The sequence below is a fragment of the Cucumis sativus genome, chromosome 4 (genome assembly GCF_000004075.3).
Source record: "Cucumis sativus cultivar 9930 chromosome 4, Cucumber_9930_V3, whole genome shotgun sequence".
Classification (NCBI taxonomy): Eukaryota; Viridiplantae; Streptophyta; class Magnoliopsida; order Cucurbitales; family Cucurbitaceae; genus Cucumis; species Cucumis sativus.
In genome coordinates this window covers 17,268,031-17,292,426 of record NC_026658.2, presented here as the reverse complement: position 1 = coordinate 17,292,426, position 24,396 = coordinate 17,268,031, and the positions used below count along the sequence as shown (strand labels likewise).

At 33.9% G+C, this 24,396-nt stretch overlaps 2 protein-coding genes across 2 annotated transcripts; one reads left to right on the top strand and one right to left on the bottom strand.

Moving 5' to 3' along the window:
• Positions 1-878: 878 nt before the first annotated feature.
• On the bottom strand, positions 879-10,606 carry LOC101203976 (pyrroline-5-carboxylate reductase). The gene is made up of 7 exons (XM_004142599.3): positions 10,237-10,606; positions 10,071-10,119; positions 9,736-9,827; positions 8,785-8,857; positions 3,052-3,172; positions 2,527-2,632; positions 879-1,435 (listed from the first exon to the last, which is right to left on the bottom strand). The coding sequence occupies exons 1-7, from the start codon at positions 10,435-10,437 to the stop codon at positions 1,247-1,249; spliced, it is 831 nt and encodes a 276-aa protein (XP_004142647.1). The 5' UTR covers positions 10,438-10,606; the 3' UTR covers positions 879-1,246.
• A 7,938-nt stretch (positions 10,607-18,544) lies between these two features.
• LOC101204466 (putative methyltransferase DDB_G0268948) lies at positions 18,545-19,810 on the top strand. Its single transcript, XM_004142601.3, has 2 exons — positions 18,545-18,848; positions 19,009-19,810. The coding sequence occupies exons 1-2, from the start codon at positions 18,699-18,701 to the stop codon at positions 19,648-19,650; spliced, it is 792 nt and encodes a 263-aa protein (XP_004142649.2). The 5' UTR covers positions 18,545-18,698; the 3' UTR covers positions 19,651-19,810.
• Positions 19,811-24,396: the final 4,586 nt, after the last annotated feature.

Below are 24,396 nucleotides of genomic sequence, written 5' to 3'. Positions count from 1 at the left end.
AAACTCGGTAAAACATAAAACATAATTTAAATTTTATACCAAGTAGGTCATTTTAAGCTGTTTTTTATTTTTGGATCTTGAAAACTAATCATATTTCCTATCACGTTCTTGAAATTGTGTGCAACATTAAGATTGAAAAATAATTAAGATTTTAAAAACTATAACCTCAATCGGTTGTTTTTGGTTGTTTTAGAAAATTAATCATATGCAATATTACATTTTGATTAACTAAAAGAGTTCAACTCTTACCCAAATTTAAAAAACGAGAACAAATTTTAAAACTTAATTTGAATTTTTAAAACAAGGGTAAAAAATAGCTGAGTAAGAAATTTAAGAAAACTAGAAATAGAAAGATAGTTTCCAAATAGGTCTTTTTTTCTTTTCTTTTTTTTTTTTTTTTTGTTAGTTTTCAAAATTTGTCATGATTTATGAAATCGTTCCAAAATATGTAGAATACTGATAAGTAAAGTAATTTAGAAATAGAACGAGTGTTTATAAATTTAATTTAAGAAAAAAAAAGAAAAAGAAATGGTAACAAAATGGGGTAAATGGTTACCTCACAGAATTGCAAGAGCCAAAATATATATAAAAAAAAAACAAGTAAATGCAATGCGGAAATGGCTTATTCGTACAAAATTTGAGGAAGATCAGAAATTGTTTCTTCTACGGATGCTAACGGCGTCGTTTTCTATCTTCACGTAGTGCATCATTCAATTTGTCAATAGTTTACTTAATGAACCAATAAATACTATTCCTACCCAATTCCCATCTTCATTCAAATCTTATTTAAGCTTTTAATCCCTTTAATATTTGGGATAACAAATTCAAACCTATCCTCAAAATTAATAATAATAGAAACTTTATGTAACTCGAGTTTATGTTTACTGAAAAATATATATAAAGCAATTTTGACCTTTGAATTCATAAATTTCCACCATGAAACTAAATTGAAAAGAGTAAAGAAACAAAGACATACCCTATCAAAAACAGAAAAAATACAAATACCCTAACCATACTAAGAATTTTCTTCAAATAGCTTAAAAGAGTGAAGAAATTTGTTCATCATCCATATTGTTATTAAAGGAGAGATTGCAGCAGATGACCTGTAATTTCCCCAACTATCAACAATAATTCTAAAGCTTTCAAAACTCTACTTTCCTTGTTACCTCTTATTTTATCACCTCTCCAAGACTTAGAAATGTAAATAAATTACCTCCAACCTTTACTAGGAAGTTAAATATTGGTACTACTTCGGAGAAAGTTCTTGACCACGCTTAGCAGCAGCAACGACGGCGTTCATAAACATGCCACGGAGTCCTCCCTTCTCTAGTTCATGTATACCAGCAATGGTAGTCCCACCAGGTGATGTAACATCATCTTTGAGCTGTCCTGGATGCTTCCCAGTTTTGGTCACCATGGAGGCTGCACCTAATACCTGTAAACAAATTCTCAATCAGTTAATTTCAATTGGTAATTTTGAAGTAGTGCATCAGATTTCAATTGGTCTCAAATCAAATAACTATGTTTAACATGTTTAATCGGCAGACCTAAGAAGACCTCACATATTAGCAAATTAGTTCGGGAGCTTGTTGTGCTTGTTGATTATATATAAATAGAGGAGAGGGAAATGAATAACAGAGACAATATTTTGGTAAATAAACTGGCAGGAGAGGAGGGTCAAAGTACCTCAAATTACTTGGCTATGTTGCAACTTTTCTATCACTTACATTTCACTATTGAGTTTTGGTTCCTATGAAGTTCATTGTATAGAGAAATCAATTGGGAAATGAATAGTGGTTGATTTTCAGGGTCAACAGATTTTAACAACAACCATTCCACAAAATGTGACAACTTTTAGCATCTTCACGTTCTAGATGACATCTATCAGATAATAAAAGGATAAATAGGCAAACATTATATACCATTAAAACTAGAAAGCGTTGGCTTCTTCAGTAATACATATGGACAGCATCTTCAATAAAAACTTTACCTTTTAACTTTGTCAAGGCAAGTTCGAACCTATCTCAGGTTTGATAGTTTTTTAGAACATAAAATCACATTGTAAAATAAGATGCTAAGATATAGCAGCAATATATTCGTTTATGGACTCCATCAATATTGATACTTTTTCCTTTTCTTATCTTTCTAAACAAAAAGAGTCGATGATCTTTCATTATTCACCACTTTTGTGAATCTATTGCTTTTAGTCAAAAGATAAATTTCTTGTCTTAGAGGCACATCACATCATAGAAAAGAGCTATTTCTGGTTCAAACCATCTCCAAGTATCTCCATCAATCACAAAGGGAAAAGGATATATAAAAAAGATATCTTTTTTTAGAAAAGAAAATTTTTGGTACGACAACCTATGATTGGACCCTTAGGTGGACTGCACAAAAATGGGTGTAATTTGGGACGCACCCGAGTAATTTTTCTTTTCTAATTTACTTAGTATAATCCATTGGTGATATTAAGGTACACAACATCAATTAATTTAGACACAAGCACATCAGATGAATTTGACTCACAGTTTGAGAAGCTAGACCCATTGCAAGTTCTCGTGGTAGACCTGCAGCAACTCCTCCGTCCGCCAAAGCTTCGATTGCTAGGAATATGTATGCTGGACCACTTCCACTGCATAATTCCATTTACATACAGTACAATTAGCTGGAAAATGCTGATGGAACCAAACATTGGAAGGAAATTTGATCGAAATATGCATTAAAAAGAAAATTACAAAGGGTTACCAACTGTCTGAAAGGTTAAATTCGTTTTCAAGACTATACAAAACATATGTTTGTCTCTCAACCCTTTATTTATGAACATTCATGATTCATCTAACAAACTCCCTAACTAATAATTGTAATAGTATCCTAATACCCTAACCAAATAAATATTATAATAATATCCTAACATTTTATCTTGTATCCCCAAAAAAAGCAGCAGGCTCCAAAGTAGTTACGAAGTGGTAATATAAAAAGAAGAAAGTTTTGAGTCTTATGATCTGCTAATTAGTAGAACTGCGGGACTCAGCTCTTACTTTACATACATACCTCAAACCAGTGACTGCATCAAAATATTTCTCCTCAGCTTCCCATATCTTACCCACAGATCCAAATAATTTAGCTACTAGTTGTCCATCCTCCTTTATGGCACCTTCTCCCAAGCTCATAACTAGTAAATCAGAAGCAGAACTTTACATTGGTCAGAACATAAGGAAAAAATGGTGAAAACTGCAGAGTAAAACTTTTTTTTTCTGCTCCATGCTGTGCATTGAGCAAGACGAATTAAAAATTTTGATATCTGTCATCCACATCATGTAATGAAGTAGTAATGAAGTTGATTAATGAATATTTTCTCATCTTGGCTTGAATGATAGGGGTGTGTATCCTTTTACTGAATGATTTTGATACAGAACTCTCATTAGAGATTGGGGAGCTCTCAAATCCTTCCCCAACAGTTGATAAATAATATTGTGGTTAAGGCCTTAACAAATTTTGGTATCAGAGACATCGTTCCTAGAATGGTTGGTAAGATGGAAGCTGGGGTGATTGAACTGGAAGAAAGTTTGGGGGGAGTAACCTCAAGGATGACTGAAATGGAATGTAGAGTAGAAGCAAAATTTTTGCAAGCAGAATAACAACAATTAGCATTCGAAAGGAAGATGGAAGTACAATTTGCGGAAGTAGAAATTCGAAGAACAATAGCCGAACAAAAGATTGAGGATAATCTGTCAAAAATGAGTGAGGATATGAAATTGTTGATACAAGGGATGAGAGTGATGGGCAGTACTTCAAAAGGATCCAAATCTAGTGAAAGAACTATAACAGGTGGAAAGGGAATGATGAATGAGGAACAAATTCATGAAGAAAAAAGTTTTGGAAAACTAACCCGGTTTTGAACGAAGGAATCTGAGTACCTTGTGCACCAAACGAGCATGAGATACCCCTCTTTGACATGAGATTACGGAAATTAGAGGTACCAATATCTGAGGGAGAAGAAGAAGAAAATGTGAACGGATGGTTACATCGCATAGAACGTTATTTTGTGGTGAATAGATTGGCAAAGAGAGATAAGTTGGATGCGGCAGTTCTTTGTTTGAAAGGAGAAGCATTGGACTGGTATTAGTGGAAAGAGGATCGAACAAAGATTAGTAGTTGGACGGACTTCCGACAACTTCTGTGGGCAAGATTCAAGCCGACTGATCAGGGGGATAAGCAAGCGAGATTGATGAAATTGGAGCAAGAAACCACCGAGGAAATATCGACGACGATTTGAGCAGTTTTCAGCCGGCCTTAAGGATCTGAGTGATGCAGCCCTAGAAAATAAATTTGCGTGTGGCCTGAAGGAAGAAATCCAAAGTGAGATCTGTAAATTAAATCTAGTGGCCCTAGAAGCTAAAATGTTAATGACTCAAGTACTAGAAGATGACCAAGCGGTCCAACTAAAAAGGACCCATGGGGCGAGTAGAAACCCTAGTATATCAAATAAAACATCGGGTAGTGGGCCGAACGGGTCGAGCAATCAAACCGGGTCAAAGGGAATAGATCGGGTCACAACGACAAGAACCATTACGATTAACCCTAGCTGCAGTTCGTCCTCATCATCAACAACGATTACTTCCCCTCACGATTCTAATGCGAAAAATTCAATGGCTCAATCATACTGCTAAATGACCGACAATGACATCAGATTGAGATGGAAAAGGGACTATATTTCCGATGTGACGAGAAATTCTGCCCGGGACACCGCTGCAAAAGATGAGAGTTAAATATCATTGCTATTCAAGAAGGGGAGGACTTAAGCGAGGGAATTGATAAGTTAACAGGGAAAATTGAAGATAAGGAAATCAATACTGAGATAGCGAATTTGTCGCTGCATTTGTTGGTAGGTCTTAGTTCCCCCAAAACCATAAAAGTAAAAGGCGAAATCAGGGGTCGCGAGGTTGTCGTGCTAATCGATGGGGAAGCTACACACAACTTTATTTCGAAGGAGGTGGATCAAGGAACTAAAAATTCCAGTGAAAACCTTGGATGCTTATGGCGTTGTTTTGGGAACCGGGAGTGTAGTTCGAACAACAGGAATATGTAAGGATGTGAACCTGACAATCGCCAACTTATCGATCACTCATGATTTTCTTCCTCTACCAATTGGGAGTGTCGATGTCATATTAGGAGTTACATGGCTGGAAACATTGGGGAAAGTAATGTTTGATCAAAAGTTATGAGAGATGGAATTTTCATTGGGAGATTTTTTAGTGATTCTACAAGGGGACAAAAGCTAAGTGAAATCGCAAGTCACACTAAAATCAATGATGAAGACCTTTCAGAAGGAAGATCAAGGAGTGTTAATCAAGTTGGAGCGGAAGAGTCAAAGGATATTTTAGCAGACTGTCTGAGTAATCAGAAACCCGAAGTTCAAAGAGTTCTTCTGTCTTTTAGCAGTGTGTTTGAACTCAGTAATCAGTTGCCTCTGCCTCCCGATCATGATCATGCTATTGAATTAGAACCAGGGACCCAAGCGATGAATGTGCAGCCTTATCGCTACCCTCAATTCCATAAAGATGAGATTGAGAAACTAGTGAAGGAAATGTTGTTAACCAAAATTATCCAACCAAGCAAAAGTGCCTTTTCAAGCCCGGTGCTCCTTGTTAAGAAGAAAGACAATAGTTGACGATTCTACATGGATTACTGAGCACTGAATCTCACCACTAAGTATCCAATTCCCGTTGTTGAAGAACTATTAGATGAATTATTCGAGGCAACCATATTTTTTCAAAAATTTACCTGAAGTCCGGTTATCATCATATTAGAGTGCGAGCTGCTGATGTACATAAGACGGCATTACGTGCCTATGAAGGGCACTACAAATTCGTCGTGATGCCATTCGGGTTGAAGAATGCCCCGACCACATTTTAATCAGTAATGAATGATATTCTCTCCTCGTACTTACGCAAATTCGTTTTGGTTTTCTTCGACAACATCCTAATCTACAGCAAGTCATTGGGGGAACATTTGCACCAATTGGTAGTGGTTTTAGAAACTTTAGTAGTTCATCAATTGGTGGCGAATTTTAAAAAATGCCAATTTGGGATAGATTGAATTGAATACTTGAGCCACATTATCTCGTCAGATGGGGCGGCGGCGGATCCAACGAAAATAGAAGCTATAGTTAAATGGCCAGCACCCAAGAACGTGAAGGAACTGCGAGGTTTCTTGGGTCTTACAGGGTATTATCGGAAAATTTGTGGCAAACTACGGTTCTATCGCACTACCCTTGACACAATTGTTAAAGGTAATTTTCAGTGGAATGAGACGGCAGAAAACGCGTTTCAGCAGTTAAAATCCGCTATGATGTCGGTGCCGGTGTTAGGTACTCCTGATTTTACACAGTTTTGTGTTGGAAACGGATGCTTCAAGTGTGGGTATTGGGCTGTCCTAATGCAGCATCAACGACCAGTGGCTTTTTTTAGTCAAGCTTTACCTATTACCCATAGGTTTAAAGCTTTTTATGAATGGGAGCTTATGGCAATCATGCTGGTTGTTCAAAAATGGCAACCATATCTATTGGGTAAGCCTTTTGTTGTGCGTACGGGTCAGAAAAGTTTGAAGTTTCTTCCTGAACAACGAGCTATCGAGGGAGAATATCAGAGATGGATTGCTAAACTATTGAGGTATGATTTTGTGATTGAATACAAGGGATTGGAAAACAAAGCGGCTGATGCCTTATCTAGATTACCACCGGTATTTGAATTGGGCCTCCTAAGTGTTGTGGGTGGGCTAAATCCTTCGGTTTTCATTGATCAAGTGGTTGGGAATGAATCTCTTAATAGTATTCGGTTATCTTTGATAAATGGACAACCAGCTCTGGAGGGCTATTCGCTACAAGGAGAGGTTATATGCTATCACGATTGTTTGGTTCTTCGGGAGGATTCACCTACTATCCCTTTATTATTAGCTGAATTTCATAACAGCTTGATAGGGGGACATCATGGCACCTTGAAAACATATCAAAAGGTAGCAAGGGAGGTCTATTAGCGCACATACCTGCACCTATGTTGCAAAATGTTCTGTTTGTCAGCAAGCCAAGCCATTAACTCCGGCCAGTCTCCTTCAAGCATTACCCATTTTGGATTGTGTATGGGAGGATATTAGTATGGATTTTATTGGCCTCCCCAAATCCGAGGGCTATGATGTCATATTGGTGGTTCTGATCGTCTTTACAAGTATGCACATTTCATTCCTTCGAAGCACTCATTTGGTGCAAAAGTTGAAGCTGCTGTTTTTATGTGAGAAATTATTCGTTACCATGGATGCCCCCGAAGTATAGTGTCGGATTGTGATCGTATTTTCACAAGTCTATTTTGGAAAGAGTTATGGTGTTTGTTGGGAACTCAATTGAGACGAAGCACTACTTACCATCCCCAAACGGATGGTCAAACTGAAGTTGTCAATCGAGGGGTGGAGACGTATCTACGATGTTTTGCTATGAACACACCTAAATAGTGGGCTAAATGGCTAGCTTGGGCTGAATTGACCTATAATACAACTGTCCATATAGCCACATTGATGACCCCCTTAGTGGCTCTTTATGGCCAGCCACCCCATATTACCGTATGTGAAGGGCTTGAGTTCGGTAAATGAAGTAAGCCATTTGATGAAAGAAAGAGATGAAATTCTGGGCGTTTTGAAGGCCAATTTACTGACGACACGTAGCAAGTGGTCAAATATGCCAATGCTAAACGACGGGAGATGCAGTTTGAGGTACATGATTAGGTTTATGTGAAGATGCCCTTACCGACAGTCCTCTCTCAACCGTTTTAAGCACCCAAAATTGGCCCCAAGATTCATTGGTCCATTTATGATTGTGGAGAAAATTGGTCCAATTGCAAACCGTTTGGCCCTTCCCAAGGAATCGCTTATTCACCCAGTTTTTCATGTTTCGGTTCTTCGCAAAGCAGTGGATTCAAACATGCCACTACTCCCAATTCCAAAATATTTGACTGCTGATTTGTCTACTCTATGCAATTGTCTTCGGTAGAAGTGTTGGGAGTTCGCAAAACAAGAGAAAAGGAGGACAACTTAGAAATATTGATCCATTGGAGCGAGGGTACACCTGATAGTGCAACATGGAAACAAGTCACTCCTATTCAAGAACAGTTTCTTGAATTCCACCTTGAGGACAAGGTGGCTCTTTAGGGAGCGGGAAATGATAGACCCCCCATAGTAAAGGTGTATTCACGTAGGGATAAAAGTGGGAAGAAGAAAGAATGATTGAGAGTTAGTTAGTAATTTTCACCGTGTGGGCCCTTAGGAGTATGACTGTTAGAGGGGCCAAGTATTCGGTTAATTTTCTTAGTATTTGCCTATTTATGTATCTTGAATAATGGGGGGTGGGTATCTTTTTGCTGAATGATTTTGGTATAGAACTCTCGTTAGAGAAGTGTGGAGAGATTGCGAAGCTCTTAAATCCTTTCCCAACCGTTGACAAATAAAATTGTGGCTAAGGCCTTTAACAATTTCCCAGATGCCGATATTTTTTTTTCTTATTTAATTTGTAATGGTAGATTCATTAAGTATAGAATTTCAAAGAAGATTCAGCAAATGTAATTAAAAACCTGCACCCTGATTGGCCAATTAATTGCATCCCCTACTTCATTTTGCAGTTGACTGTTAGATCATGCATTACAATATAATTAACTACCAGAAAAATCAATCCTACCCACTCAGAAAGCAACACCTATTTCAGTACTTGAGAAACAGATACGAGAGACGAAAAGATAATACCTGATGCAGCCTCACCAACAGCTGCGGGAGTATTTGGCATAACTCTAATGAATCGGTTATGACCTGCCCAATCCTATATGTATAAAGCATTACTCCAAGTGCAATCGTTCGTCAAAAGGAAGAAAAATATGTACACGTATGTGATTAAATTTAAAGGGACGCATTTTAACAAATAAATGTGAATATAAATGGGAAATTACTGTAAATGGAAAAACAGCTGAAAATATTTACAAAATATAGCAAAATTCGAATTCTATCAATTGATTATTTTAGTATCTATCATTGATAGAATATGAAATTTTGCTATATTTTTAAGTTCATTTTGTTATATTTGAAAGTGTTCCAATATAAAATCTTTGTTTAGAATGAAGTTGAGTGAGTAGAGCATTCTTCTATGAACACTTGTTGGAAAAATAGTTTCTAATGGTTTTTGATAACATGCTTTTTAAAGTACAACAATTCTTTTATAAAGCGTCTTGAAAGAAACACTAATAAGTGCTTCTCGCTTCTCCTAAAAAACAGTTTAAGAGCTTGTAAAGTACTTCTAGAGTTTTCAAAAACATTTTTTATTATATAAGCAAACATTTCGTAAATTTTGAAGTGTTATTAAAGTGCTAAAGCATTTCACCGCTCTAAAAGTAATCTCAAACTCATCCCATGTGCTTTTTATTCAAGTACTTCAAAATGCTTGAGAATGATTCAAATTATAAAAACTTACTTTTAACCATTTAACCCAACACGACAAAATGTTGGGAGAGAATCACATCAAACTTACCCTATACAGCAAAAGAAATCAATACAAACTGTTTTCATTGGCAAAATATTCAAACAAAAACCTCAAATTTGAAATGAATCAGCAAAGGTATATGCATCAGACGTAACACCCAATTCAAAAAACAAAATCTCATTCACCTGAAAGTCCAAAAAAGCAAGTATAGTAAAGTTAAGAACCTGTAGATCCTTCAGTTTTACCCCAGCAGCAACTGAAACCAAAAGCTTCTTCCCTGAGAGTAGAGGCCTCAACTTCAACACCACATTCTTAACTGCAACCAATATTACCCATCAGTCATGATTTAACATAAAATTGATGTAGCAAGCATACATCTTAAGTAACAGTTCTTCAAAAGACAAATCACAATTATACCCAATTCAGTATTTCGAAATATAAATAACCAAAGATTCTCTCGAAACTTCCAGAATTAAAAAATGAGAATACCAAGAAAAAAAACTAATAAACAAATGGGGGAAAACAGAACAGCAATAAATGAGATGAACAAGAGCCGTACCAACTTGAGGCTTAACAGATAAAATGACCACATCACTTTCTTCAACCACCTAATGAAAAGCAATCGAAAAAGGGAAAATAAAAGGGTAAGGACGATTCCGGTTATGTAAAAGTACAGATACTGAAAAACGCAGAACAAAAGTTGGAAAGATGAATGATAATCATACGTTATCGTTCTTGGGAAGGACTCTAACGCCGAAGGATTCGAAGGCAATGCGGCGACTAGGGTTGGAGTGAACAGCCGTGGAGATGCGAGAAGGAGGCAAAAGACCAGATTGGACAATGCCCTTAGCTATACTTTCAGCCATTTTTCCAGCTCCGATGAACCCTAATCTATATGCATCAATTGAAATGGGAAGAACCTCCATTGATTCCGATCAAAAGCTCTTCCCCGGCCACCGGTTGCGCCTATCAAAATCCACAGTAACGGCTCAACCGCGCAATCCCATTTTGAAGGATCCAAACTCGCTTTTTTTTGGTTTTCCGTTTGGATCTTTTTATTTTCTCACTTTTTCTTATGCTATTTTATTTGCTGAGTCTTTTAGTTAAATTATATTTTTTTAATTCATGTGCTTTTTATAATTAAATTACATTTCTTCCCTTTTTTTTTTTATCTTTACTCTTCTTTTTGTAAGTTTTAACAATATTTAGTTGGATTTAAGAATAACTTTTCCCTAAAATATAGTAATTTAAAAAACTATTCTAAAAAATGGGCTTGGGCCAGAAACTATTAACAAAAAAAATTATAAATATAGCAAAATATATGATGCTCATATAAATATAGCAAAATCTATGGTGTTAATAAACTCGTATGGTCTAATAATCCAATATTTACAACACGGTGTCTATCAGTGATAGATTTCTATGATCGATAGAATTTGACAAATTTTTCTATATTTATAAATTTTTTAAAATGTTGCTATATATTTAATTATTTTGAATCTAATTACTAAATTTGTAACATGATAATTTTGGGTTCATCCATTCTTTTTAATTATTTATATATTACTTGTAGGTCTCATACTTTCTTTTTCCATTATTTATATATTAGTGGATCTTACACTTTTTTTAATTACTATATTACAAGATTGACTTAAATTTCTCAAATTTTCGAGAGATGTTCTAAATTAACAAATATTTTACACAAATATAAAACTTAAATGACTAATTTACCCATATTTATTATTAATAATATATTAAAACTAGAAAGAAAAAAAAAAGGTGGACCACGATTAATATTTGTATTTATTAGATATTTTATATAAATATGGTTAGTGAATAATTCTATTACGATAATATTATAATAAAATTTTTCCTTAATTATTTTTATTTAGGTTATTTTGTTCAAAAAATCTTCCCTCTAGATTTATGTCTGTTTTCTTTCATTTTGCATTGTTTTTCATATATTCCACCTAAGTATAGTATATATTGAAAAATACGATGTATATTTTATAAATGAAAGGTTCTTATATCAATTTGTTTATAGAAAATGAACCAACAATGAGAGAAATCAGGGACGTGGGTTACGGTTTAGAACTTTTTTAAAAAAAGGTAAAAGTTTCATTATTTGAATACGTTGAATATTGATTTCATTTTATTTATAAAAAACGTCGAATAATAGAAGATTGGAGAAAGTATAAATGGTGAAGAAGAAGAACATCGATGGCTGACTGATATAGTGTTCTTTCGAAAAAATTTGCCAAAAATTTAACGTTAGTAAGAATTTATATTTCGTATTCAAAATACATTAGGGTATATTGAGTATATTGAAGAGAACATCATTTATGTATTATTGAATAGATGAAGTAGTATATATGTAATAAATCACAGAAAATATATGTATTATGCAGTAGCATATGTGTAAGAAATAAAACAAATACTGAATGGATATATAATATGTGTATGGTATACATACGCAATAAAAAAAATCACATAACATAAAAAAAAATATGTGTATGTATTATTGAATATATGCAGTAGTATATATGTGACAAATTACAAAAGAAATTATGAACAACTTCTTGCCGGCACAGAAATAAATTTCTAAGATTCCAATTTCTGATTCTTAATATGGAGTGAAAATAGTTATATAAGTTTATATTTAATTATTATAATATTCCATATTAGAAAAAAAATTATTTTATATTTTAAAAAAACTATTTCCATAATAAAATTATACGTTAATTAGTAGCATAAATAAGAAAGTTTTCATCTACGTAATAAATTTGTGCTTAACACGATGAAATAATTTGAAAATCATAAATAATAAATAATGAAAATAAGGTTAAAATTATCTTAAAAATATACGAAATCCTATTTAAATATACGAAATCCTAATCAAGAAAATAAATTTTAGTCGAAGACATTTATAAAATTTTATATTAAATTTAGGTCTTTTTTCTAAATCTTTCTTATATGTATTAAATATTTAAATTATAAAAATATATTTAATTATTAAAATTAATAACTTTCCAATTTTAATTTATTTTTTGCTTTATTTATTTATTTATTTATATATATATATATATATATATATATATATATTAAATATCTCAATATTTAATTTTCTTATTAAATTCACATTTTCTGATTTATTATTTTGTAATCAAATTATACATACCTATTTTTTTCAATTTTCAATTTTTTAAAATAACACATATACTAACCAAATATATTATTAAAAAATACATTAAATTCCATTTTTGTTTAATATATTTGTTAATAACATATTTTGTTAATATATGTGTTTTTTTAAAAAAATTAAATATTGAATATTGAAATTGAATATATGTATACAAATAAATAAATTAAAATTGGAAAGATATTATTTTTAATAAGTAAATATATTTTTTATAATTGAAATATTTAGTATATATAATGAAAAAGAAAAGGTGTAGTGTCCTTAATATATAAATAATAAAAAAAATAAATGTACAATTCTAAAACAACAAAAGTGTACAATTCTAAAACAACAATATGACTCTCTTCGCCTAGCTTCTATATGCTATGCGAATTGATAGTGGCCACTACCAAATTGATGTGTGTCATGTAAAGGCGATTAAGATTGCAAGTTGAACCTTGGATGTCATTCGCCTCCTAAAGGGAAAACAAAACAAAACATCTGAAAGATTAGATAAAATTGTCTAGTGAGTGGGGTCTTTTATCAACACATTGATAAGTCAAATTCTGCCTTAATACGTTATAAATCATTTCTTCAAATCATGCGATACAAATAATAAGTGTTTCAACGATAAGACATTGAATCTAAATCAAATCATTTCAATGTGTTAGGCGATCAACACAATTCAAATCTCATCATTAAACATTTGTAAATGCATGCAAATCATTCCTTTCAAACTATGCATAAAAGCTCATGTCGCATGGTACATATTTTTACTAATGCATCATATAATCATAACGGAGAATCATTATGCATATTTAATTATATCTTTGTACTCTTTATGAGGCCCAGATCCAGAGAAGTGGCAAAACTTGATCTTGCTCGGTCGAGAGGAAAGATAGAAGGCTTATGTGAAAGAAACTTCGACAGTCATATGAAATCATACAAGATTAAAGACATAAGGTTAATCTTGGGGTCATCTCGGTGCTTGTTCCATTGAAATGAATGACAAAATCCTTAAGAAGTTGGAAACTCAAGCAATCTCACAAGGCCAAGTTCGGTCGTGAACGAAGGGAAGAAAGTCAAAAGAGATCTCGAGCCATCCTGAGGATGAGTCGGGGCGACATTTAAAGAAAGAAAGAAATGTAAAGAGTTCTCGGGTCTGTGTTTAGCTGAGACTAGACGTAAAAGGTTAAGCGTTTTGGTGTATTGAGTTAAGAAAGAGTCGGTGAAGATAGGGTTAGCATTTCAAGGCAATATCTAATCTTGACTTGACATGTGTAAGGTGTAAGCAGGACGTGGCAAGCTAAGAGAGGCTTAAGTGGTGACTAATCAAGGTAAAGGATTAGTATAAATAAGATTGAAAGGATCAAAGAAGGTGTTATTCTATAAAGTTGTCAAGGAAGTACTAAGAGTTGAGCTGCTTGTTGAAGAAATTAGGCGTTATGAGAAGAAGGGAATCAAGTATTTTCATGAGTGACCTTTATAAGCAAAAGAATTGTTTTTTTTAAGTGACTTTCATAAAGAAAAGATGTGTTTTGAAAGCATTCTTTCCGAGTCTGTAGTTATGCATAACATGTTTTATATATCTCTATATTGTTGCATTGATATTGATGTTATTTGAAAAGAGAAAACTATTGATTTCTATGTGATGATTGTGATGTTTGTGGGCGAGTAAACCATTATCCTTATTCCTATCAAGTGAGTTGCTATTATGTAGTGTGCATATAATGTGTAAAGTCATCATGTGGATGGCCCGTGCAACGAGAAATTAATAAGGGAAGTTCTCAAATGTTGTTGACGGAGTGAACATCACAGTAGTCTAAATGTAAGATGCCGATGAGAGTGAATCCTAGTAGTCTTGGCGTAGGGAATGGTTCATGTTCTTGATGGAAAGGAATTAGAGGAAGCTAATGTGTGATTTATATGATTTATCAAATGAGGCGTTGTGAGCCTGTGTTTATGAAATGAAAATGAATTATGTAATTGATTTGTATTCCCCAAAAGGTATTTCTAAACTTCCATTCACTAAGTCTTTAACTTACGTTTTAATTTTTCCTTCCCCGAGTTCAAGGCGTTGAGGCCAAGTAAGAAAAGGTAAGGTTAGTTGTTAAGCGTTGAGGCGAGCAAGCTACTTGTTTGAGTTGAAAATTTTGTGCTAGCCGTGGAAGGCCTAAAGTTTATGTTTTTTTGTAAAGAAAGCATGGATTTTGTTTGTACTTAGTGTAAAGTGTGTAGTTCGCAAAGAGAAGAAGTTGTGTTTTATTCCGCTGCATTGTTATGTGTTCATTGCTTAATAGGTAAAGAGTTGAAGTAAGGATAAGTTAAGTGAGTTATTCACTACAACAAAACTAGGCTTTAATGTCATTCTAAAACCAATATTAAAGAGCTACGATGTCGGTTGGCAACTGACATCTATGGTTGTGTTATTAAAACCTTTTAGTGTCGAGAACTTTGATGGTGGTTTAAAACCAACATTAACGAGGCCAACAATGTCAGTTTAAAATCTATATCTATGGTTGTGTTATTAAAGCCCTTTAATGTTGGTTGTGCTTTGATGTCGGTATAAAATTGACACCAACGAGGCAAACAATGTTGGTTTAAAACCGACATCATAGATCCCCAATAATGTCACAGTTTAAAACTGACATTGTACATTTTCTGTGTCCGCTTTTAGAAATTTATGTTTACTGATTGTTGCATTATTGTCTATTTTTTATGACACCAACTAATTAAAAATCGACATTAATTGTCTTAGGTTATGTCAGCAAGAAATGTTTGTCATCGTATATTGTTAATATAAAAAAAAAAAATTGTTTACACGCTAGCTAGTATGTCCGCTACACCATGGCAAACCAATAATACTTCTATTTCACTTGCAGTGCACAAGATCAACACCTAAAATACCAACACACTAGTAATGAGTGATGCCAAATGTGATACCTTCCTACTAAGAGCATCAACTACCTCATTTGCCTTACCTAGGTGGTACAAAATCTCATAGTCATGGTCCTTTACCAGCTTGAGCCATCTGCACTGTCTCATATTTAACTTTTTTTTAGTGAAGAAGTATTTCAAACTCTTGTAGTCAGTGAAGATTTAAATCTTCTCACCATATAGATAGTGCCTTCAGATCTTAAGTGCAAAAAATATTGTTGTCAACTCTAAATCATGTGCAGGGTAGTTCTGCTCATGACTCTTCAACTGACGAGAGGCATAAGCAATCATCTTACCTTACTGCATCAATACACAACTCAGTCCTTTTTATGAGGCATCACTATAAATCAAATAACTTCTATATCCATCTGGCCCTGTAAGAACTGGTGTAGTAACAAGTTTCTACTTAAAATCCTGGAAGCTTCTCTCACATTCTGGACTCCAAACAAAAGGAGTCCCCTTCCTAGTCAACTAAGTCAAAGGACTAGCTATACGAGAGAAACCTTCCACAAACCTTATGTAATAACCTGCTAAACCCTGAAAACTTTGAATTTCACTAACTATAGAAGATCGAGGCAAACTGGTAACGACTTTGATCTTCCCTGGGTCCACAGAAACTCCCTCATTGGATACTACATGGCCAAGAAAAGACACCTACTTCAACCAAAACTCACATTGAAAAAACTTAGCATATAGCCTATTGGCTCGAAGAGTCTCTAACACCTGATGTAAATGTTCCTCATATTTAGCCTCTATCTTGGAGTAAACCAAGATGTCATCAGTAAAACTTATCACAAAAGTACCTAAGAAATTCTTAAACACCTTGTTCATCAAATCCATAAATACAACAGGAGCATTTATCAAGCCAAAAAACATCACAATAAACTCATAATGGCCATATCCGGAACAAAAGGCTGTCTTAGAAATATCGATGTCTCTAATTCTCAACTGGTGATATCCTGAACTTAAATCAATCTTAGAAAACATAATGGCTCCCTGCAATTGATCGAACAAATCATCAATTTTGGGCAACGAATATCTGTTCTTGACTGTCACCTTATTAAGTTCTCTATAGTTAATACAAACACGCATCGATCCATCTTGTTGGCTTTTTGGCCCTTAATCTCAAATTAATTTATTTTAATTATTCAATTAATTTATGTTTTGATGATAACAAATCTGATTTTTTTATTGATAATTTTATTAATGAATAGACCATATCGTAGAGCTTGGAAAAATGATTCTAACGCCTCTTGAATCATCCAAATCGAAGTTCAAATGAAGAAAATATTGCTAAAAGAAGCTTAACGGAAAAATACCTGAGATGGTGACGTGACGACCAAGCATTCAATTTGAACCAATTAGAGAAAGCCACTTGGAGCAATGAAGGAGTAACAAATGTGGCTTTTTGTTATGTTTTATTAGCTTTTATAAAGAAAATGAATTTTTTGAAAAAAAAGACTTTAATATTATTATTTTTCCTTGTGTCTAACGGCTAGGTTTTTTAAAAGATGGTTAAGTTGCTTTATTGGTTTCTTTTTAAACAAAATATTTTGAAAAGACATATTATTATATTATATTATTATTTGTATTGTGTCTAACGGCTAATTAAGTTTAAATCTCAACCATTCATTTTTCTTTTACTTATATCTAATGACCCAAAATGATTTTGAATTTATCTTTCCTCTCTTTTTAAATACTTCACTTTTCCCAAATTTTAAAAGACAAGATCATTAAATCTTTACAATCCTCAAGCAAAAAGCCAACATTGTTATTCTCTCTAAAACTTCCAATTTTTATTCTTTTCATCTTATTCTTGAGAGCTTCTTATTGTATTGTGAGGATTAAATTTGTGAGCTTCAAATTGTATACTCACTCTTTGAAACTGTGGAGATGATGTTTGGCTTCACCTACAGGTAAACGAAGATTAGACGAAGATGGTGGCCAATGACGAGGGTGTGACAGATGGCTTCGGCTGGGGGCGAGGCTACACCTGGACGATGGCCAAAAGGAGATTACGGGTGACGAGGAGTGGGGGTAGCTAGGGTTTCTAGGGGTTTTGTTTCGTATTGATAACAAAATTTTACTCAATATGTGAGCATTTTTTTCTTAAAAATTGTTAGCATCGCATGTAAAATTTTGTTTTGATCAATTAGTATTTAATTGGAAGAAATTACTATTGATGAGAGTGATTGCAGAATGAGTTTAATTAATTATATTATTCTTTTTGAAAGAATAAAAGTGGACGTGGGCCAATAGAAAGTGAGGTAGAACAAAGAAAAGAAACGAAAAATTAAAATTGAACATGAACTTGTTTGCACATTGACTTTGTCCCCAAGTAAGCACGTGAAGGTCTAAGATATTATCTCTTACGCATTTTCCCAAATATATCCTAATTTTAAATTCTTATTTAATACTAAATTTTTAATCTTAAATTATACATGAAAATAGCTATCAAGTTTAATAATATTCCTCAATTTTGGATATATACTTTCTAAATGCCTCCAATCATTTTACTTTTCTTATCAATACGCGTGCAATCAATACTCAATTTTATTAGCGTTTTTATTTTCATATTCAAAGATGTTGATTTTTATTTATTAACTTGTTTTTGTTTCTATTTTCTAAGAATGAAAAGCATGGAAAGAAGGAAGAAATAAAGCGGAAATATGCTTAATTTTAGAAAAGGAAAATGGTTATCAAACCACATCCAAAAATATCAAAAATTCAAATTATTAAAAGAAGAGGCGTTGAAGAAATTAGGTAAAAAGCTCATCATTTGATACTTCCCCAAGAAAAAGAAGAAAAAGTATTAAAATAGTCAAATAAGAACAGCTAGTGTTTTGTGAATAAGACACATATTATTATATACGAACTCCCAATTCCAATTCCAATTCCAATTCCAATTCCTCCACTTGCTTCTAAGTACTGTATGTGTATGCGAGGCAACAGGATTTGGCCTTCAAATTCCTATAAATTTGTTGCCATGCCTCATCAATCTTACAACTCAATCACACAAACAGAGAGAGAAACAGAGCAATTTTCAAAGAAACACAGAAAAACAGAGAGAAAATGGCGAAGCTGTTCATAAAACAAGCCAAGAATTATGCAGAAGGAAGACCCAGTTATCCAACCAAGTTGTTTGAATACATTGCTTCCACAACTCCCGCCCACGACCTCGTTTGGGACGTCGGCACCGGCACCGGCCAAGCTGCTCAATCTGTAACTTTTTCCCTTCCTATATACTATTACTTCATCTCGCAAGTTGCTCAATCTGTTTAATTTTACCCTTTTAAACACTTTTTTCCTACTATTAAAGTTGGTTTTTTGAATGATTAAAGCATTTTCTGACTTTGAAAGCTAAAGATTCTACCATCTACAGCTTGCAGCACACTACACCACCGTGATCGCCACTGACACGAGCCCAAAACAGCTTGAGTTTGCAACCAAACTTCCCAACGTTCACTACCACCACACCCCGTCGACAATGTCCATCGAGGAAGTCGAGAAAATGGTGGCACCACCGGGGTCTGTCGACTTAGTCACTGTGGCACAAGCCCTCCATTGGTTCAACCTCCCATCTTTCTACCAAAACGTACGATGGGTCTTGAAGAAACCTCACGGCGTGATTGCGGCCTGGTGCTACTCATTGCCCGAAGTCAATAATGGTATCGACACTGTCCTCCGCCGCATCTACAAAACAGATTTTGGGCCTTATTGGGAGGCACCAAGGCGGTTGGTTGATGAAGAGTATAAAACGATTGAGTTCCCATTCGAGGCGGTGGATGGGGAGGAGCCGATAACGGAGTTTGCGGCAGAGAAGGAGATGGAGTTTGAGGAGTATTTGATATATTTAAGGTCTTGGTCATCATATCAAACAGCCAAAGATTTGGGAATAGAGCTTCTAAGTAATGAAGTGGTTGAAGAGCTTGAGAGCGCTTGGAATGAAGATGGGGTTAAGGGTAAAAAAGTGGCCAAATTCCCAATCCATTTGAAGATAGGAAGAGTGGGAAACAATAACTAAATCAAAAGAGATCTTGTGTGTGGAGTATGCTCAAACTCTATTGTTAAATCCTTTCCCATTTTCCACCAGAAAGCTATCAATGGGTCACAATGTTTTACAAAATAAACATATGCATCTATACATTGAAAACTAGGCTAAATTATAGAAATTGTCTGTGTTAAAAATATCTTCCAACTTTAAAAAAGAAAGTTTTAGTTTTGGATGGAAACAGAATTTTGTTTAAAAAGTGCTCTCAACTATTAAAAAATTTCACAAATACCATTTAATTTAAAATATGAAAAAAAAATACTAACACTAACCCAATTTTTACATCAAATTTCTTAGCACCCAAAATAAAATAAAAAATTAAGTTAAAATTAAACGATAGTTCTAAATTTCCATTAGTATATTGATATTTTCACAATTTGATGGATTCGATATCAATCGAATGGGTGAGTTGATATTTCCATTACTTTGTAGAGTACAAATCACAAATCACAACAAATAAACATTAAAATGACACTATTATAAAGTTACCTAGGTTATCATTAATTGAAATAGTCAGTTTTATATAGCAACAATGTTATAACGTAAAAGTGACTATTTCATTATTCCAGTCTTATGTATTATCCTCACTTTCATGTCTTCACGTGAATGATTTAGGATTAGATCGTTTGTACTAACTACAAAGCGAGCCATAACCGTAGTGTTCTCAGAATAAGATGCACAATCTTATTCATATACTATAGAGTGTTACGCTATATACTCGAACTTAACTTGATCCATGTTTATGTCTTTACATAAAGTTCAAGTTTACTTAAGATAGCCTCAGAACCTTAGTTAGGAATTTACACTTGGATATTTGTAAGTTGTTTTGAGGGGGGTATTTTGAGACTTGAGTAATTTGGGAGAGAGTTGGGTTGGGTGGATAAAAAACCCAATCCACTATTTTGTTCACCAATAATTTAAAAGATTTATTACCTTGCTATTCGCATCAACTCATATTTCTCAATCCGTTATTCGTGTCAACTCCTCCAATTACTTCCCTATAGTTATTACCAACTCAACTCAACTTTTTGTTTGTATCACTAACTAAATGTCCCTTAGTAGGTGAATTTTAGTTGGTTTTTAGTTTCAAAGTCACATTTGAGTAGTTTTAACTTGTTCAAAGAGTTGAAGTGTCATTTAGACTATTTTAACTTCGTATGTCGTTTAGCTAATATGTTGTCATAATTTCTATGAGGTTGACTTTTTGTCCATTCTATATTTAAAGATGAATAGAGATAGAATTAAACTAAAAATAGATTTTCAAGAGATTATATTGATAGAGTTGCTCAATTTATGGAAGTGGCTACGTGTCATGTAAATTATGTGGGCAAAACTAGGTGTCCATGTAAGTATTGCCAAAATTCAATGACATAAACAATGGACAAAATAGACCAACATTTATTTACGTATGAAATATTTTCTTTATATAATAAATGGGTTTATCATGAAGAAGCAACGAACTTAGCTCGACTTGAACATCGTGCTACTTCATCAGAAGGTGGTGGATTAAGTAAAGAGTTTAATGTTGGTGATGAGGACAATGGTATTTTTATCTTTTATCTGATTTGCAAGAATTAATGAAGGCAAGGGAAAACAATTTTAGCAACCAAAATGGTTTTGATGATGAATTTTCAAACAATGTTGATGGAATGGATACTAACAACGTTTTTTAGATGTTGATGAATGAAACACGTAACCTGTTGTACCCTTGGTGTATCAAAATTTTCTCATTAATTTTTTTGGTAAAGTTAATGCAATTCAAGGTTATCAATAATTGGAGCAACAAATCGTTTAATATGCTACTAAAGTTGTTAAAAGATGCATTTCCAATTCATACAACTATACGTGGATCATTTTACAATGCTAAGAGAAAATTATGTGATTTAGGCCTAGGATATAATTTCATCCACAGTTGCAAATATGCATGTGTATTATTGATTACTTGTAGAAATACAAGTTGTTGTAGCCTCTTATATAGAATAATGATGCCAAAACGTAGAAAAAGTGTATCAAAATGCATACATTATGTTGAAAATAGATAAGTACTTAGAAATATACTTTACATAAGCGTTAGGTCTGTTTTACGTAGTTTTCAATGTCTAAACGTAGGTCTATGAACAAAAAAAGAAGTTAGCAAATCGCAGAGTCTCTCGTGAGAAGAATAGACGAGAAGATCAAATAACAACAAGAGAAGTTATTTGCTAAACAAAAAAATGGTAGTTGGAGATGATGTGACATGCCACAAACAACTTTCAATGTACAAGACTGAAATGTTCAAAAGGGCAGAAGTTTTTCCGCCAAAAGTTGCCTTTAAAAAGTGTAAAATATGAACCCTATTAAACTTAGATCTTTTCAAGAGCTTGAAAGGGGTATGGTTTTAAGTGATGTAAATATAATGAAGTTTTAGTTTTGTGTGTCATGGTAAGTGAAAAAAGAGAAGGTTAAGTTTTACGGTTTAAAATTTAAATAGGTTGGTTGGAAAGAGGATAGAATTTGGCTAAGTAAGATAGTTTAGCGTTTTGGTTTGGTATAGGCATTTAGAGGTTGTATTAGACAACCAAGGGAAGAAGAAAACCTCCAAAGAGGTTAGTTTGGGCATGTAGGACGCATGCTAGGCGACAAGAGAGGAGAAGATAGAGGTTATCTATGCGTTTGGTGTGTGGTTGAGAATGATAAAGTGAACCTCTAAGGGTAGGTGTTTTAGTTGTGGGCTAGGCGAGAATAGTGCATTGAGAGGTTTGCTAGGCATTTAGGCTTGACGAGGAGGATGTCATAGAGGTTAGGATGGCGATGAAAGGCTAGATGAGGAAGGCATGACAATGCATTTGGAGGTTTGCGACAAGGTTAGGAAGGTTAGTTGGCTGTTTGGCTTGACGTTTTGGCATGTCCTTAACTTTTAGGCATTTTGGTTAGGAGAAAAGATGAAGAGGTGGACTCGGTCAAGTGGATTTCAGGTGTCCTTGCATGCTTAACTTAAAACTCGACCGAAGGAGGTGTCAATAAAGTTTCATGCAGCTTCAAAATAAATAGGTCACTTTGGATGAACATTGCTCCCTAAAATACTCATGCATTTTGGCTAAAAAGAGTCTCAAAAGATTCTAAATTGAATAAGGGAGGGTTGAGTTTGAGTTGAAGGAATTGAGAAAGGTCAGGTTCCGGGTGATTCTGAGCAAGGTGCACTTCTAGAGGGCTACATAACTCGTTTTTTAGAATTTTCCTTCATAAATTTGAGATAAGAAAATTAAAACAATTTAAAGCAACTTTGTATAAGAAAATATTTTCATTTCAGATATGAATTTTAAGATATAAAGCTCTAAAGTAGAAGTAATATTTTCATTTCAGTTATGAATTTTAAGATATAAAGCTCTAAAGTAGAAGTAAGATTCTGGCTGAGTTATGAGTTTCTTAGACCCTTAGCCTCTAAATTTGCCAAATCTCCTCTTGACTTGTAATAATGAGAAATAATTCCATTTAATTTCCTTTAACTTTTAAACCATTACTTCTTAATTTTCCTTCTTTCTACCTACCATAACACACTTACAATGACATTTCTCAAGTCTTCTTTTTCCATCTTAAATTCCTCTTAAATCATCCTTTCAAACTCTTTGAAAAAACCAAGCTCCTTAGGGTTTGAGGTTTACATACTTTACATAAGTGTTATGTCTGCTTTACCCAATTTTGAGTGTCTAAATGCAAGATTATTAACAAAAGAAGAAACTGGTGAATCAAAGGAACTCGTTGAAGACTATGTGAGAAGACCACATCAGAACGCAAGAAGAGATTCACTAAAAGACAAAAGTGGTAGATGGAGTTTATGTAACTTAACGATAGAGGCAACTTTCAACATTGACATGCTTAGAAGATTAGATTTTTCGCTTAAATGTGCATAAAGAAAGGAACTCCATCCTTACCATGAAGAGAGTGACGTCTAAATGGACCACCACTTGTATGTCTGGAAAGGTGGGTAGAGTCCTAGAGATTTGGTGGCAAGGAATAGTGTTGCCACCATCTGTAAAGCGTTTCTTCATCCTCTCTGATCAGTCTACTAAGCGAAAGCATGTAGTCTGAATGAAGAACATCTCATTTTCCATCTCCCCCTAACTTGTATTATCATCCCTATTCTTTCCATTTTGTAATTATTTACATTGTATTTGTTCATATTGTTATAGTGGTCGAAGTCCTACATTCTTTAATACAATGTATATTTATGCACTTCTTAATCCATTCACGTCTCTACTATTCATTTATTCTTGTGTTATTTGTAGTTTATAAGGATTTATGATAGATTACTGGTAAGGAGCTTTGTTTATAAGTCCTATCGCGTTAACTGAGCTATTTTAATAATTTGACTAATGTATATCACCAACTACCTAAGAGGACAAGTACTAAGGATATGGTTAATGCGCGCAAGAAAGAGTTTGGAGACAAACTTCATCTTGACGAGATAACTTCCATAATTTGTATCCCAACAAGAGAACAAGTGTGGACATTAGGCACTGAGAGATTTCTGCTCTTAAACGCGAAGCTCTATAAGTTTTATATAACTGAACAACTCTGTATACACCTTGTTTAGTTAGACTTGGTCATTTGAATTTCGAAAGGAGACCAAGTGTGGCGTTTAATGACTCAGAGAGGAGCACATCTTAATCATAAACTAGTTAAGCAAGTTATATCGCATCAAGACTTTCATATAGCTTAATCGCTTGGTAGTACTAGACA

Bases quoted from the DNA above. Each gene is read 5' to 3' on its own strand.
- LOC101203976 (XM_004142599.3), bottom strand. From the start codon at position 10,437: ATGGAGGTTCTTCCCATTTCAATTGATGCATATAGATTAGGGTTCATC. The intron at 10,120-10,236 runs GTATGATTATCA...GCTTTTCATTAG, and splicing joins TCCTTCCCAAGAACGATAAC to GTGGTTGAAGAAAGTGATGT. The intron at 3,173-8,784 runs GTATTATCTTTT...CTGATTTACTAG, and splicing joins TGTTGGTGAGGCTGCATCAG to TTATGAGCTTGGGAGAAGGT.
- LOC101204466 (XM_004142601.3), top strand. From the start codon at position 18,699: ATGGCGAAGCTGTTCATAAAACAAGCCAAGAATTATGCAGAAGGAAGA. The intron at 18,849-19,008 runs GTAACTTTTTCC...TACCATCTACAG, and splicing joins CCGGCCAAGCTGCTCAATCT to CTTGCAGCACACTACACCAC.